This window comes from Balaenoptera acutorostrata, chromosome 20 (assembly GCF_949987535.1).
Source record: "Balaenoptera acutorostrata chromosome 20, mBalAcu1.1, whole genome shotgun sequence".
Classification (NCBI taxonomy): Eukaryota; Metazoa; Chordata; class Mammalia; order Artiodactyla; family Balaenopteridae; genus Balaenoptera; species Balaenoptera acutorostrata.
The window spans coordinates 16,307,882-16,325,199 of record NC_080083.1 but is presented as its reverse complement, the minus strand read 5'-3'; the positions used below and the strand labels follow the sequence as shown (position 1 = coordinate 16,325,199).

At 47.9% G+C, this 17,318-nt stretch overlaps 2 protein-coding genes across 3 annotated transcripts in view; one reads left to right on the top strand and one right to left on the bottom strand.

The window, feature by feature from the left end:
• SEZ6 (seizure related 6 homolog) overlaps window positions 1–17,318 on the bottom strand; it is a 98,016-nt gene that overhangs the window by 73,201 nt on the left and 7,497 nt on the right. The window lies entirely within an intron of this gene.
• Window positions 4,238–15,617, top strand: PIPOX (pipecolic acid and sarcosine oxidase). 2 transcript variants are annotated; one of them, XM_028166866.1, is made up of 8 exons: window positions 4,238–4,413; window positions 5,618–5,766; window positions 12,600–12,795; window positions 13,097–13,279; window positions 13,784–13,930; window positions 14,291–14,449; window positions 15,038–15,113; window positions 15,399–15,617. In XM_028166866.1, the coding sequence occupies exons 1-8, from the start codon at window positions 4,300–4,302 to the stop codon at window positions 15,527–15,529; spliced, it is 1,155 nt and encodes a 384-aa protein (XP_028022667.1). In that variant the 5' UTR covers window positions 4,238–4,299; the 3' UTR covers window positions 15,530–15,617. The 2 variants fall into 2 exon arrangements, with proteins under 2 accessions (XP_028022667.1, XP_007183922.1); XM_007183860.2 differs by having other exon boundaries at window positions 12,600–12,813.

The following is a 17,318-nucleotide window of genomic DNA, read 5'->3' as shown; positions in this document are numbered from 1 at the left end:
GCATCCTCTGCACATTCTGCCCTAAACACCCTCAGCAGCTGGCAGGATGGGTCTGGAGGGGCCACTTCCTGGTCGGCCTGCCTGTCTCCTTGCCCCAGGCTCCAGCTCCTTGGCAAAGAGGTGCAGAGGAAAGAGAACAGAAGCCTCTCCCTAGTTATTCAACTCCCAGGTCTCTCTTATTTATTCCGTGCTCTCTCTCTCTCTCACGATTCAGGTCCTCTCATTATTTCTGAGCTGTACAGCTTGCTGCTTCCCTGGCTCGGCTCTCCCACCCCTGTCTGCGAAGTGTCAATCAAACCATCAGATGAGCAGTTCAGCCTTACATCCTCCGCGGCTCTGCCCCAGGACACAGCGGCAATTGCTGACACATGGCAGCGGTGTAGGGCTGCTGGCTCTCCCTTTAATGGTCTTCCAATCCAGAATGGGTGTTAATAGGGAATTTGAGGGGATCGTTTCTCTCTACCTGCCCCTATCAGGACGGCCACAAGGATGGGCAACCCTGAGAGAGGGGGGCAGCCTTCAGAAGCCGGTTTGCTTTTCATTTGAAGGTTGGACCATGGCCAGTGTCTGCTTTCAGAGGAGTCGTTTGAAATTCTTAACAAGAAGCAGAATGCTTGAGTCCAGGAATCCAGGGCAGGCTTGTGAAGTAGGGATGGGGAAATGGAATTGTTATTTTATTTCTGAAGTTATATTATATTAAACAAAGAAGATGTGGGATACAGAGCTGCTTTGTAGCTTCCCCGGAGGACGAACAATAAGAAATGTCGGGGGGTGGGGTGGGGTGGGGGGCAGCTGGGGAAAACTGAACAATAAGAAATGTCGGGGGGTGGGGTGGGGTGGGGGGCAGCTGGGGAAAACTGAGATTAGAACAAAGAAAGAACTTCCCCAGGCCCCAGAACCGGTGACCGGGAAGATATGAAGCATCTGCTTCCTCAGGGGATTTCTCCTTATCCTTTTACAAATTATGAATGGAAGTGCAATTTTTATAGAATATGGGAATTAATGAGCATTAAGCTCAATCACCTTGCCAAATTCTCTTTAGATCTTTGATACACACACACGTAACTTGTTGCGATCCGTGTGTGGCTATTTGTGTTCTGCTTCTCTTCCTCAGTATGATTTCATATACACAGCTCTGCGGAGCCCTCTGTCCTCACACTTGTCATTTTGAATCCTACCTAGTATTCCATTGTGTCGACGGGCCAGAGTTTGTTCAGCTGTCCCCCGTGGCTGGGTTGTTTCCCATTTTTTTATATTATAAAAGCGCAACTAGGAATGTCTTCATACAAATGCCTTTTTCTTCCCTTGGATATTTCTTTGGGGTATAGTTCCCCAAGTCGAATTTCTAGGTCAGAAGGTTTGAACCATTTTATCGCCCCAGAGCTCTCCAGAAAGCCCAGACAATCTGAGTTGCCACCCTACTCTCTCTCCGTCCCCACTGTATTGACAGATTTTATCATTTTTATTTATTGTTGCTCATTTCATAGGCACGTAATCATACCTTGAAGTTATTTAATTCCCATTTCTTTCATTGCTAGTGACACGGGGTACATTTCCACGTGAGGATTTATTGTCTGCTTCTCCTTTGTGTAAACTGTTCATCTCCTCTGACATCTTATCAAGAGAAATCCAAAGGCTGACCTTATATATTTATATCAAGCCTTTACACACTTAAATAGTCCATTTTTCTCAGTTATGTCTGCCACTTTTTACCGTAAGGAAGCTGTCCCATCGTGAGGTGGATGCTATCTTGTCCCATGTGGGTGAGGGGTCGGGGCGAGTTGAGGTGACTTCTGGATCCCAGAGAAATATTTTTCAGAAGAAAAAGAAATGCCAATCGCATGGCACCCCCTCTCTGGGCCCCCATCTTCCTAGGAAAGGAAGCCTGGGCTGAAAGAACAGCTAGTTGCCAAGGCCACTCTGGAGGATTCTTTGCTAGGGCTAAGCATCTTCCTATGGTCACATGGATGTCCTGATCTATTATTTTCTCCCACTCACGGTATGGCCGTGAGAGAAACAGCAAAATAATTCAAATCAGAATCATCACTACAAGTCTGACTACTCCTCGGTATAGCACAGTGGTTAAGGGAACAGGTTTTGGAACAGGCAAACCGAGGTTCACACCTCAGTGCCTATGTTTACCAGGTGTGTGGCTTTGGGCAAGTTATAACCTCTGTAAGCCTTCATGTCTTTGGCTGTAAAGTGGTGTTTCAGTTATGGCTGCATAAAAAACTACTTCAAATCTTAGCAGCTAAAAACAACAACTGTTTTTATTCTATCTCATGACTTTGTAGGTCAGGAGTTCAGATGGGTCTTGGCTGGATAAGTCTTCTGCTCCACGTGGCATTAACTGGGTCACTCAGTGGTATTTAGCTGGTGGCTGGGCTGGGATGGAGGGTCCAAGATTGCTTCACTCTTATGTCTGGCTCTCCGTGTAGTCTCAGGGCCTCCCCACGTGGTCTCTCCAACAGGTGGTTGGACTAACATGGAGGCTCAGGGGTCCAAGAGTGGGTGTTCCAAGACAAGAAGAGGAAGCTGCTTTTAAGGCTTGGGCCAGAAAGTGTCCCAGTGTCACTTCCACCATATTCTATAGGTCAAGCAGTCACAGAGCCTGTGATGGGAAGAGTGACCAAGAATTGGGAGCCATCTTTAATGTGCCAAAAGTGGGTATAAAAATATTTACACCTAGGACTGTGAGGATTAAACTAGATAATGCATGCAGAGGTTGATTTATCAGGAAGCTAATGAAACTTCAACCACAGGGCTCCTCAATTGCACAATCTCTTCCAAATCCTAGCACCTAATTTTGTATTCACAATTTTTCGTTTCCTTTTCTGTTTTTTTTCTTTCTTTCTTTCTTTCTTTTGTTCCACCAGGTCTTAGTTGTGGCCGGAGGCTCCTCACTTGCAGCTCCAGGGCTCTTTAGTTGCAGTTCACCGGCTCCTTAGTTGCGGCACATGGACTCCTTAGTTGCAGCTTGTGGGATCTAGTTCCCTGAGCAGGGATCGAACCTGGGCCCCCTGCATTGGGAGCACGAAGTCTTATCCACTGCACCACCAGGGAAGTCCCTCTTTTCCTTTCCTTACAGAGGCCCCCCCCCCCAAATTGTATAAGAATTAGGCCTGGGCTTCCCTGGTGGCACAGAGGTTAAGAATCCACCTGCCAATGCAGGAGACACAGGTTTGAGCCCTGGTCCGGGAAGATCCCACATGCCGCGGAGCAACTAAGCGCCTGCGCCACAACTACTGAGCCTGTGCTCTAGAGCCCACGAGCCACACCTACTGAGCCCGTGTGCCACAACTACTGAAGCCTGCACGCCTAGAGCCCATGCTCTGCAACAAGAGAAGCCACGGCAATGAGAAGCCAGTGCACCGCAACGAAGAGTAGCCCTTGCTCGCCGCAACTAGAGAAGGCCCGCGTGCAGCAACAAAGACCCGACGCAGCCAAAAATAAAAAAAATTAAAAAAAAAGAATTAGGCCTTACAAATCCCAGCTCTGTCCCACATGCATGCGAGAGTACTCATTCAGCATACTGCCCTGCACAGAGGGAGCCCTCACTCCAGGGGCCCTCACACCCTAGGCAGATGCCTGGTCCCCTTCTGTGCCTCAGGAGACGGCTCCTCCTCTCACTCTGTCCTTTCAATTTGTTCAGGATCATTTCTCCTTCTCCATTTTAAAAGACAAAGGTAAGACATACTGAGAATAATTTCATAATCACAAACCTGCCCTCCCAATTGGCCCCTGCATCTAACCCCCACCCACCCGCCCCGACCTCACCACCCACCAGGGAGGTGGGCCTTACATGGGGCATCGTGCCAAGTTTTGAGCTGGACCCTCTAGAATCTCCAAAGGAAATCAGGCTGGAGGCCAGCAGGGGGAGGCAGCATTCCGAGTGCCCAGCTTGGTCTATGAGGCATTGAAATTCCAGGGCCGAAGGCCTGAGACAAAGATCATAATGAGACAGGAAGGTGGCATAGGAAGGAGCCCATTTGCATGACAATAATTGAGCCAAGAATAGAAAGCTAGAGGGATGCAAGGGTGAGGCTGGCAGCTGAGCCGGGCTAAACCTCACAAATCAGACTACCCAGCTCTGCTCTGCAGGGGAGGCGGGGGCTCAGCCCTGTGCCAGGTTTTGGGGGTTGGGAGGAGTGGGGAGAAGGACAGGGCACAGGGAATTGTGGGAATGCTGGCCAGGTTGGACTTTGCTTTACTCCTCCTCCTTCAGGCTGGAGCGCGCCTCCGCTTGCCTTCTCCTTTGTATGTGGTCTCTGAGGCTGTAGGGCTAACTCAGTGGGCAGGATGGCTGCTCAGAAAGATCTCTATGACGCCATTGTGATCGGGGCAGGCATCCAGGGCTGCTTCACTGCGTACCACCTGGCCAAACACAGGAAGAGGGTCCTCCTGCTGGAGCAGGTACCGTGTCCCCTCTGCACTCCCGACCTCAGGGACTGTCCCTTTCTCCTCCCCCAAGAGGGTTTTCTGTGGGGTGAAGGCCAAAGGGCCTGATCTTCACAAATTCTATGCAATTTGTAGCTTAGCTGCCTGGTGTGTTTCATGACAATGCAAAGAAAGTTCCACCCTCCCTAAGACCCACTTTGGGTTTCTAGGCACATTTCCTCCTTTTGCTGCCTCCCAGATCCAGCTCTTGACCAAGAAGCGCCCCAGACCCCATTCTCTTCTTTCTTCCCGCCCAGTCTCTTCTGTGCCAAAATGGTTGCCCTGGCCCAGAAAAGTAATCAGTTCTGCTTTGGGTAACCTTAAATAAAGATAATTTGCCTAGAGGCAAAGGCTGATTTGTTAGTCTAGGAGGTAGGATTCTTCCCTGCATATTTCTGGCCTCTCACCCTGGAACCCTGCAGAGGCTTCTGTTTTTTCTGCCACCTCTGGATAATAGCAGCCTCCTTGTTTGATACACAGGAAATAAGACTTAGGTTTTTTTTTTTCCTTATAGAAAAGTGACCCCATGAAGTGCAGTCTACTGGCCACTGCACATATGACTGGGTGCTGTATATCCACAGCCTTCCCAGGGCAGGTGCACCCAGCCCACCTTCCAAAGGTTTCTACCCTCCCATTCTGCCTACATCTATCCAGGCTGGTTTTGGTTTATTCTTCTTGGTAATGAGCTGGATTGGTTAGAAACCTTTTTCATTTCTCTATCAGTTTTCTCAAAGCCTGAGGGATTCCTGGTCCAAACTTTCAGGAAACACTCCATCTTTTGCTAAATCTCAACATGGTTCTCTTGTCCTGAGCAATCTGAAGCTACAGAGAAAGAGTCAGCATCAGTTTTCTTGTGCATAAAAATGAGGAGCCTAGACTAGAATGATCTCAAAGGTTCTTTCTGCTTCTCCATGAGTCTAAGTGGGGCAAGGTTGCAGCAGGATGACTGAAGACTAACTCACAGAGGGACTTTGGGATGTGAATGATGTTAGCAAAAAGGATGCCTGAGTTAGAGCTACTGAAGAAATTCTATCCTGAAGCCAAGTCAGTAACTTGGCCACAAAGGGAGACTGTATGGAAATATTTGAAGAATAAGTGCTCCTTGTTGACAGCACGTGATGAGCGGGCTCCGAAAGGGGCGGGGTGACAGCTGCAGTTGTCTCTTGTCCTCCTTCTCCAGTTCTTCCTCCCGCACTCCCGAGGAAGTTCCCATGGGCAGAGCCGGATAATCCGAAGGGCGTACCCTGAAGACTTCTACACCCAGATGATGGCTGAGTGCTACCAGATATGGGCCCAGCTGGAGCATGAGGCGGGAACCCAATTATACAGGTTGGGTTAGTGGGGGAGAATTCCTTGAATCATGGGGCTCAGCACCTGGGGGTGCTTTTACTATGCAAGAGGGCGGTGCCAGGAATACTTGACATGCAATGGAGGGACACGGGGCCTCCGGAAGTGCCAGACACGTGGAAGCATTCTGCTTGCTGTCATCGTGGTCACCCGGCAGGTCCAGCTGGCTCCTGCCAGTCTCTGAGTTCCAGGGCTGGGGTTAGACCATGTGTCCAAGGCTTGCAGGGGTTGTTTGGGGAAAACTGCTGGAAAGACACTGGGCAGATGCTCAGAGCTGGAGTTTGTATCTACATCTCCGTGGAACCGTCAGATACCCTCTCAGGGCAGGGATTGAAATAGAGGAGGAGGCCTCCGCTTGATTCTTTATATTCCTACTAGTATCACAAACTTTCACGCTGGGTCCTCTCCCCCAGAACAACCCTTATAAATCCATTTCATTCTCTGAATACCTCCTCCCATAGGAGCAAATGGGGATGCTCCTCAGGCTGCATTGCTGACCAGGGAGTGAGCCTGCAGCTATTTCTCTGTTGCCTGCACGGCCTTCTCTGGCCCTTAAGACCCCCCCTCACTGACTTTTCAAATATTCATGGGGAGGAAGGCAGACAACCCAGGAGGCAAAGAGAACTTTTACCAGCCATCCTACCACCCCTCCCGCCTTCTCTGTGGCTCTTAACTGAACTTCCTACAAAACCACTGCTCTACCCTACAGGGTGGCAGTTATTTTAATGGCCAGGAACCAAGAGGTTACTGTTCTGTTGCAAAAACACCATTAACTTAAGAACAAAGTGAAATCCATTATGCAAATACAGCTAGGGCAGCTAATTACAGATTTATTCCAGAGGCAGCTAATACACCCAGCACCCGAATAAAGGAGCACGTCTTGCTGAGGCGTGGCCTGGCAAAGGGACCTCTCTCTGTCAGCCATCTGTGAATACTGCTGAGTATCTTGCGTTAAAAGAACTGCTGAGGCCTTAGAGGGCACACTTCATCCCAGCAGACAAGGAGGCAACTAAAAGATGTTTGGAAAGTGTCTGGAATCTTTCAGAGGGGAGACAATTCTGGAGTCAGACAGGCTTGAATTTGACTTTGTGCTCTGCCTCTTACCAGCTGTGTGACCTTGGAAAAGTTTCTGTACCTCTCTGCGCCTCATTTTTCTCACAGGGCTTTGTGAGGATTAAACGAGACTCTTGTGCAATACTTGGCACTATGCCTAGTACTTTTGAATAAATGGCAGTTCCTTCCACTTATTCTGGGTCAGCTGTATCCTATCTCCAGTGAGCAAGGGGGGAAGAAATGCAGAAGGGGACAGATGGGATGCAGCAACCATGGACATGGAGGGGAAGGGCTGCTGGAGACAGGGAAAGGGACCCTTGGATAGGAGAATCTCATAATCTCACAATCCTTCTCTTTGGCAGGAGGACAGGAATTTGGAAGGGCTTTGGAACCAGGCAGGCCTGGCTCTAGATATCATCTTGCTCTGACATATTTAGCTGTGTGGTTTGGAGCAAGCTGTCTAACCTCTGTGAGACTCAGTTTTCTCATCTGTAAAGTAGGAGTAATAATATCTATTTCCTGTGTCTGTCGTGAGGATAAAGTTTGTAAAGGGCTTGCAATAGTACCTGACAAATCATCATCATCATTATCATTATCACTGCGTGTTTTAGTGCTTAGAATAAGAAACTAAGGCTGTTCTAAAAGTACTTGATCCATGTTAACTCATTTAATTCTCCCCACAAACTCATGAGAGGGTTGCTACTGAGTAGTCAGGGTCTTAACCTGTAGTGCAAGTCACAGAATTACTCAGCTTTCAGTCTAGAACAGGGTTTGGCAAACTTTTTCTGTGAATGGCCACATAGTTTTACCAGCTTTGCAGGCCATATGGTCTCTATTGCAACGATTCAACTCTGCCAACAACTCAACTGTGCCATTGTGAAAGCAGCCACAGATAATATGTAAACAAATGGGCATGGCTGGGTTCCAATAAAACTTTATTTATGGACACAAATTTTAGATAATTTTCATGTCATGAAATATTCTTCAGGACTTCCCTGGTGGTCCAGTGGTTAAGAATCCGCCTTCCAATGCAGGGGACGTGAGTTCGATCCCTGGTCAGGGAACTAAGATCCCACATGCTGAGGGGCAACTAAGCCCGCATGCCACAACTAGAGAGCCCGTTTGCCGCAACTACAGAGCCCACGTGCTCTGGAGCCTGCATGCCACAACTAGAGAGAAGCCCGTGCGCCGCAATGAAAGAGCCCACGTGCCACAACTAAGACCTGATGCAGCCAAAAATAAACAAACAAACAAATAAATATTAAAAAAAAGAAATATTCTTCTTTTGCTTTTTATCAACCATTTAAAAGTATAAAAACCATCTTGGCTTGTGGGACAGACAAAAACAGGTGATTTGGCCCCTGGGTCATCACTCGCTGGCTCCTGATTTAGGAAATACCACAAACTGGTTACCTTGTCCATCCCCTGTCTCCAAACAAGTTCATGCCTAAATCATCCCAGGTCAGAAGGCTGCTAACGTACATTTAAAGACTGGGACATATCGTAGCTCCTCTTAAAAGACTATCCCTATGCTTCACAGCCCCAATTATGGAAAATGAAGAGTAAAGTGAATGTTCTTTGAAAAATCTTTGAAGTTCTATATAGCGCTAGGCATTATTATTATTGTTATTGTTGTTATTATTAGCAAGTCCTTTTTTATGGCCAACCTAATTTACTCAGGCACACTAATTTATTTGGTTCTTTTTTTTTTTTTTTTTAATTTACTTTTTTTTTTTTTTTTTTCTTATTTTTTACTTATTTACTTTTTGGCTGTGTTGGGTCTTGGTTGCTGTGCACGGGCTTTCTCTAGTTGTGGCGAGCCGGGGCTACTCTTCGTTGCAGTGCGCAGGCTTCTCATTGCGGTGGCTTCTCTTGTTGTGGAGCGTGGGCTCTAGGCACACGGGCTTCAGTAGTTGTGGCACGCAGGCTCAGTAGTTGTGGCTCGTGGGCTCTAGAGCACAGGCTCAGTAGTTGTGGCACACGGGCTTTGTTGCTCCGCGGCATGTGGGATCTTCCCGGAACAGGGCTTGAACCCGTGTCCCCTGCATTGGCAGGCGGATTCTTAACCACTGCGCCACAAGGGAAGTCCCATTTGGTTCTTTTACTTAGTAGAGACACAGAACAGATACTTCCTATTCCAATTCCTTTAGCTTTTGTTCCTAATTCTGATTTTCTAAATGATTCATCAGCTGTGTGATTCTTATTCTCCTAGGTTCTTCTGGAAGAACCAGCACAATATCATAATTGAACTGATAGATATGAACATATTTACTTAATGATATTTGATGATGATTAAAAAAAAAAAACCTTCAGGAGTTGATAAGGTGGTTGTCCAATTCTCTCCATTCTGTTCTGCTGCTTCCTGTGACAGTGGCATACTAAATATGGGTGGCTCAGGATATTTGCATATATTCTGGGAACAGACGATGACACATGTGTCAGATCACAAGGTCTGAATCTTTTGTGATGTGTACAGCCAGGATGCTGATACCAAGAGCAAATCCCAGCTCTGTGGCCCATCTCTTTCCTGCCCCACCTTCTCCCTTTGAGTCCTACTATCTAGCTCCTGACCCGGGCTGCCCCTGCTTAGCTGACAATATCAGACAAGATCACAGCCGTAGGCAGTACAGCTGCTGCCAGAACCTGGTGGCCCCCTGCGCAGCTGCTGCTTCCTGTGTCTGCGAAGTGTCTGGCTTGTCAGCCACATCCCCTCCCTGGAGCAGTCTTTGTTAACCAATTCCACCTCGGCCCACTGAGCAGAAGATGAAACGCCAAGAGCTCCTCCAAAACCAACAAAGACAGCAGCCATTACCGAGTCCCTGTTGGAGTCCCTTCCCCAAGGTGACTCTGAGAGCTGGCTTTCCTGGCACTTTTAACCCAGAGCGGGGAAAGCTGGAGCTTGGGATGGGAGATGGCAGATGCAGGGAGAGCTGTCTGCCCCTCCCAAATCCTCCCCACTCCATCCTGCCTCCTGTCCTGCTATAGTAAATGGTGGAAATCCCTCATCACCAGCTCCCTACATCATGTCTGAGGCTTTAGTTGGGCCATAGAGAAGTCAACAAGGCCCTTGGGAGGAATCTTTGATTATCTCTTCCTAGGGCTGGATCCAGCTAGGGTTGGGAGGAAGGCACAGTTAGTACCAAATGCTCTGATGGTGCTCTGGGACTTGGGAGCTGGACTCTTTCCAGGGATCCCCAGCACCCCAGCCTCACTACAAGGTGCCATCTTTCTAGACCAGCCCTGACCGCTCATTTCCTGGTCATTTTTTTTTTTCCTGCAATGCCCTTGTCCCTTCTCACCCTCCTCCTCCCCAAACTTCGTAGCCTGGATCTGAGCAGAAAAAGAGGAAAGGGAGGCCCAGAGCATAGGGGTGAGAAATTGATGCAGAATAAGCAGACTGTTTACTGGGATCTAGGAAAAGCCATTAAGAAAATAAGCACTTAAATGATTTTCAATCTGTGCATGGAAGTCATCTATCTTCATATTGGGGGAAAAAGGCCCGTTCTCTGATCCCGGTTTTGATTGACTGATTTCCAATTCTCTAAGCATCTCCCACAGGAGCCTCTCACCTATTTCCCATAATGACAGGCCTTTGCATTTCCAGGCAGTGTTTTACATTTATTTCCGATTTGCTCATAATGGTCAAAAATCTCTCTCCAATCCAAGGCATTTCTCTGGCAGTGCATGGTTTCCCTCAGGCCAAATAGCTCAGCTGTGATCCACGGAAAATGAGAATTTCCCAAACGCATCTCCGGACTAGGGGAGGGTCCAGCATCACAAATTCAGATGGAAAATTTCCCACTGTTAGATCAATATCTGGGCTAAGAAATAAATGCCACAGGGGCAGAGAGCTGGAGCAAAATGATTACAATTGGCACAATTACATCCACCAGCAGAATCAGCTTGCTGATTACTCCTAGGGATGGGGAGCTCCCGCTTCATCCACCGCAGGATGGCTTGGGAATTAGAACATCACTCAGCATTTCATAATTCGACAGATTTGCCCGTTGCTTTGGCGTGAGTTCATTTCCTCCATATAGTACATTCCTGAAAGAGGAGTTCTTATTTCAAGGAAAGGAGGAAGGAAGGGAAAGTAACTAAATCTCAGAGTATGTGAGAGACCAAGGCTAGTATATTGCAGGCAGAGGTTAGAATATGCTGCTCTGGAATTTCCGGGCCAGGGATCTGACATTGTGACTGCTAAGGTGAGGTCTTTCCCAGAATTCTACACAGCCACAACCTCATCAGGTACAAAGGGCTCTAGAACGTATGCTTGGGTGACTTAATTATCCTGTTGACCAAGGAGTTTACTAGGCAAGTTTTCATTAACTGAGAACCAATCTGAAGTTCTTTTGGGGCCACAGGAAAAAGACGGTCTGCTGGCTGGTGGGGATTTCTACAGCATCTTTCCTCTGCTGAGCTTTGAAGAGGCAGAGGCGTTCACTGCTTTCTCACCAGTGGTGAATGCTGGGTAGGCGGGGGCCATGGCAAATGGATTGGGCATGCTGCGCGGCTCTGTGTACTGACACTGGCCCCAGGGCCCGCTGTGTCCCTACCCCCTCCCAATCTTCTCTTTAATCCCCCCAACTAGATAATGTGGGATTTTGAAGCATGTAATATCCATGAGACTCCATTATAGGCTATTACGAGCTTTATATACAGTACCTGGGGGATGTGTCAGGCTGATGCTTGTCACTGTGGCTGCTGAAACTGAGAGGGACTACAGGAATGGTCCCAAGGGCCAAAGTGACCCTTCTATTGTTTTGATCAGTTCCCCTCAAAAGGGAGCTCTGATCTCTTGTGACAGAGAGATGGAAAGCATTAAAGAGAAACAGCTCTCATTCTCTTATGGAGGAAGAAACACAGAGGGATGTATAGGGAGAAACAAAATCACTGAATCGCTGAATTAATTGCTGGAGTCCTAAGAGGCCATCTCACCTACTAGGGTTTCTGCATGAGGGCACTATTGGCATTTGGGTGGGATCTTCCTGAGCATTGCAGGTTTAGCATCCCTGGCCCCTGCCCACCAAATGTGAGTGGCAACCCCCAGGCATTGTGACAAGCAAAAAAATGATCCATGCCCTTTCCACAACTCCCCTGGTGTGGAACCACCAACAGTCCAACAGTCATGCGTAACAGAGGAGGAATCTGAGGTTGGATCAGCGAGCAATCAGACCAAGGTCACAGAGGGGATGCCAGGACTGGATCCAGGGCCAGAGCTCCCAACTTAGGACCCTTTCCACAAAACAGGCAGCCTCTGAGAAGGAACTGAGAGATAGATGCACAAGAAGAGACAAAACATTATATGACAAGAAAAAGGAACAGGGAAAAGAAACAGCAGGGAGTTGGGGAGGGGAAAGGGGATAAAGAATTGAGATCAAAACAGTGAGTGGGGTCAGGGGACTGGAGGAAAGGGAAGAAATCTTACCAAGTTCATTGAACATTTACCACTTTCTAGGTGTGGAGATAAAAGAGGACTTAGGATCTCTGACCTCAAGGGCAGGATGGATCCTGATGAGGGAAGATGGAGGGATAAGCAAACCAATAGTGAGAGCCAAGGGCAGACTTGGGGATGGGCTAGAAACCAGCGCAACAATACTGGACTGTTACAACAGAATGGAGATGTCTTTGCCTGTTTTTTGAATGTGAGGCCAGGACTCCCCTTGATGCCTGGTCTGGGCCCCTTGCTGAAAAATGACAGAGAAGGCCCAGGGCCCGGACGCAGACTCTCACTCAGGTGTCTTTTTTTTTTTTTTTTATAGGCAGACTGGACTACTGCTGCTGGGAATGAAGGAGAATGCAGAATTAAAGATAATCCAGGCTACTCTGTCTAGGCAGGGAGTGGAACACCAGTGTCTTCCATCTGAGGAACTGAAGCAACGTTTCCCCAATATTCGGTTGGCCAGGGGAGAAGTGGGGCTCTTGGAAAAGTCTGGAGGAGTTCTCTATGCTGACAAGGCGCTCAGAGCCCTTCAGGTGATATCCTGAAACATTAGGGGCACTGCAGCTCCTGCTCTGGGCATCCTGGGTCTCCATCAGCCATCCCCTGACCCCCAGTTGGATGAGAGCCTTTGCCCTGCCAGCTTTAGTCTTGACTTTTTGGACTGGGCAGTTTTATATACCCTGCTAGGCCTCGACAATATGCGAGAGGAGGTCTACATTCTGCCCTCTCTTTTCTGCACTCGATGAAGGATTCTTTGTCCACCAGGGTGAACCACATACATAACTGATTCGCCCTTCCCTGCTCCTGCCCTTTCAGGATGCAATTCGACAGCTAGGAGGCATAGTGCATGATGGAGAGAAGGTGATGGAGATAAAACCAGGGCTACTGGTCGTGGTGAAAACCACCTCCAGGAGCTACCAAGCCAAGAGCTTGATCATCACAGCAGGTCCTTGGACCAACCGGCTCCTCCGTCCCCTGGGAATTGAGCTGCCTCTCCAGGTATGGGGAGCTGGAAGCCTGAGGGTTGGTGCTTAAGAAAAGAAGCCTTGGACCCAGATGGACTTGAGTCTTCCATCTGCCACTTGCTAGTGGATGACTTTGGGCAAATTCATTCACCTTCACCTCACTTAGCCTCAATTTTATAACCTGTAAAATGGGGACTAGGGCTGTTGGAGAATTAAATTAAATTATATACACATATATATATAACCTTAGGAGATGGCCTGGCCTATAGTAAGCACTCAATAAACATGAGGTATTATTAACTCCTGGGGAGAGAGAGAAGTAGGCTGGATGCGGTTTTGGGAGAAGATTAAGAATAGGGGAAGAGACAGATTCAGCAATTTTTATCCATCATAACATAATGTAACATGTAAATGACATGAGAATTGAGTGAAACAAAGATGGGTGAGTTAATCAGGGCATCTGGGCTTATATTAAAGGGCTACGGGACCCCAGAAATGCTTTCCCCCTTCATTTCCCACTTCTTCTTCCTGCTCCAAGACCCTGCGGATCAACGTGTGTTACTGGCGAGAGAAGGTTCCCGGAAGCTATGGTGTGTCCCAGGCCTTTCCATGCTTCCTGGGCTTCAGCCTGGCTCCTTACCACATCTATGGATTGCCCTCCGGAGAGTACCCAGGGCTGATGAAGGTGAGCAGAGAGGCCAAGAGAAGGCTAATAGGGGTCCAGGCAGATTTGGGGCAGCTATTCTAACTTTCCTCTCACCAGACTCCCTCGGATCCCCGCGGGCAGGAGCAGGAACGGACTTCACTATTCACTATGCACAACACAAGACCCCTGTCTGTCCTGGAGCCCTTCCTTTGCAAACATAGGGTTGGCGGGGGAATGGACAGCTAGGCAAACTAATGTGGCAACAAACAGCATCTGTCAGGACTGGGGAAGGCTGGGATGATGGATGGGGTGCATTCAGTGTACAACCTGCCCCCTGGGTTGGGGGTGGTGTGCAGGAGGCCGGCCATCCCAGCTCACACTGCTCTGATTGGGAGCCAGGTCTGCTATCACCACGGCAACAATGCAGATCCTGAGGAGCGGGACTGCCCTGCAGCTTTCTCAGACATCCAAGACGTCCACATCCTGAGCTGCTTTGTCAGAGATCACTTACCTAACTTAGAGCCTGAGCCTGCTGTTATGGAGCACTGCATGTACACGGTAAGGGTGTGGGCAACTGGGCCAGGCTCTCTCGCAGCCCTGGAGAACAGGGGAATGAGACAGACTGGCCTTGTGCTGCTCACGCTGGACTCTACCTGACCCCTGACACAGTATGTGACTTGAAACAAATGAGCTCATTTCTGCGGGTCAGTTCACCTCCACCAGAGAGGGCCCACTAGAGGTTATTCGTATTCTTTTTCATTAGGAAACTAGGCATACGTCTGGCAGTCCTTCACTATGTTTCCCAGAAGAGCTCTAAAAGAGTTTTTGGCAAGATGTGCTAGTTGAGCAGGCCTTAGGGACAAAGAGAAGAGACAGATGTCACCAGGGCCTGAGGCATCTTCACTAAAGTTAGTTTGCACACGTTAACTGAGCACCTACTGTGTTCATAGCTCTACACGAGAAGAGACAGATGGACAAATGAGAAAGACTGGCGTACCCTAGGGCACTGGCATGCAGAAAGCATTCCTGTGCCCCATTCCTATTCTTTCTGGAAAGAAATCCAGCTGAGTCTCCTCCCTTCTGAGCCTGCGGTTCTTCCTCCTCCCTCTATCCTCAAAGGACACAGGTGTGATTGTTTCTTTCTAGAACACCCCTGATGAGCACTTCATTCTTGATCGACACCCAAAGTACGATAACATTGTCATTGGTGCTGGATTCTCTGGTGAGCCTGAGCGAGGGAAGACGGGGTGCCTTAAAGTTGACCTACCTCAGTGCCAGGCAAAATGGTGTTTTTTTAGTTGAACAGAGAGGGGCCAAAGCATAGACCTTGAGCGCATAAGGGGGTTGAGCGGGGCTATCAGAGAAGAAAGGGTTCTCATGGTGGGAGGCAACTTCCAGCTTTGGGATGCGACCAATGGGAATGTTATCTGGGGACTGTGTAGGGGACATCCAGGGAGTCCAGTACCTGTCTCTGAGGATGCCTGACCACCTGTTCTCCTTTCCCTAGGGCATGGGTTTAAGCTGTCCCCTGTTGTGGGGAAGATCCTATATGAATTAAGCATGAAATTAATGCCATCCTATGACTTGACACCTTTTCGAATCAGCCGCTTCCCCTGCCTCGGCAAAGCCCACATGTGACTGGCCAGCTGCTTCCCTTCTGTGCACAGGAGCTGGGAATAAAGCCCTCTTCTGGGAAAGACTTCTCAGAGGAAGGAAGTGGCTGTGAGATGTTATCCTTTTTTCTTGCCCCTCTTCAGTTCCCCATAAACACCAGCTGATTGAATTTACCTTCTTTCCCTAGCCAGCTCCCCAATCCCACACTTCTTTTGCTTCAGAAGTTCAATCAGATATTCTATAATCACAGAGTAGCAAGGACCTTGAAGCTGGATGTCTTAATAAGGAGGGGGCATAAGGACTGGCTCAGGAGACCAAAGCAGTTGTTAAAATTCTCTTCATAGGGGCATTTGATGAATTTGGGATAGATTTGAATAAAGCTGCCTGGGGGAGAGTAAATAAGATGATCTGTAGACCCTAAGGCCCTTGGCATTCCTGTTCATAAAACGAGAGCCACCCTCTATCACAAACTCCTGTAAAATTTGGCTCATCTTGGGTGCACAGTAAATGTTTGTTGCAAAAAATGTGTTGAACAGATAAGTAAATGACTGCATTGCATGAAAGCCTGCGGTGGGCTTTATCTTCCATGTGACCTTATCTCTTATAAACTTTAACTGTCTAAATTAGCACCACAGAATCCATTATCCCAGGACTCCTTGGGGTCTTTATCCCCTCAATGCACCGTACCCTCTTTCTCTGGATTCTTTGTCTGGTTCTCATTCTCTCTCTGGTTCTATAAAGATGCTCAGCTCCCCAGTCTCTCATTAAGGTGTATTGTCAGGTCTTTATGAAGATGGAGCTGTTCTACCAGAAAGGAAGAGAGAGACACACTCGCTTAGAAACCCTGTTCAATGTTTGAATGTTAAATGTGCCATTTTATTATCATTAGGATTGCTCCCACTTAATGAAACGGCATTAACACCGAGTCGGCTGGCCTCCTTGCACTAATTGTTTTGGAAGGAAACAGGCTCATAACTGCCCCAGGGTGGGTGGAGGGGTGAGAGGTGTAAACAGAGGCTCAAGCAAGGGTGAGTGCACTCAGATGAAACCCAAGCAGGAGCATTTCTAGACAGGGCCAGTTTGACCCAAAAGAACAGGAGTTAAAGTGCTCTGGGGAGAAAAAAACTGGGACTGGGTGGGGTGGAAATGTTCGAAGGAATCGCTGAGAGGGGAAGAGTGGGAAATGGAAATAAGAGTAAAAATATTCCCAAAGGAAATAACAACACAGAGGAAATTACTCTTCAATTGCCTTATAGGCCTAGGCACATGGATTAGTACTGATTTCTCCTGGGAATTATAAAAGCCAGCCAATCCTGTCAACCCCATGCCAAGTCTGCTTTTTGGGTGCTCTCACTTAGTTCCCCAAACCACAGTCTCTGTAAAGTGGGAATAATCATATCTGTAAAATGGGAATAATACTATTGATACATTTCATGGATCAACCTTGAAGACATAATGCTAAATAAAATAATCCAGACATAAGAGGACAAGTATTGTATGATTCCACTTGTGTGAGCTACCTAGAGTAGTCAAATTCATAGAAACAGAAAGTAGAATGGTGGTTGCCAGGGGCTGGAGGGAGGGGGGAATAAGGAGTTATTGTTTAATGGGCACAGAGTTTCAGTTTGGGAAGATAAAAAAGTTCTGGAGATGGATGGTGTGATGGCTGCACAACATTGTGAATGTACTTAAATGCCACTCAATTGCACACCTAAAACGGTTAAGATGGTGCATTGTAAGTTATGTATATTTTACCGCAGTAAAGAAAAAGGGAATAAGAATACTGACCAACTCTACAGGAGTGTGTGAGGAT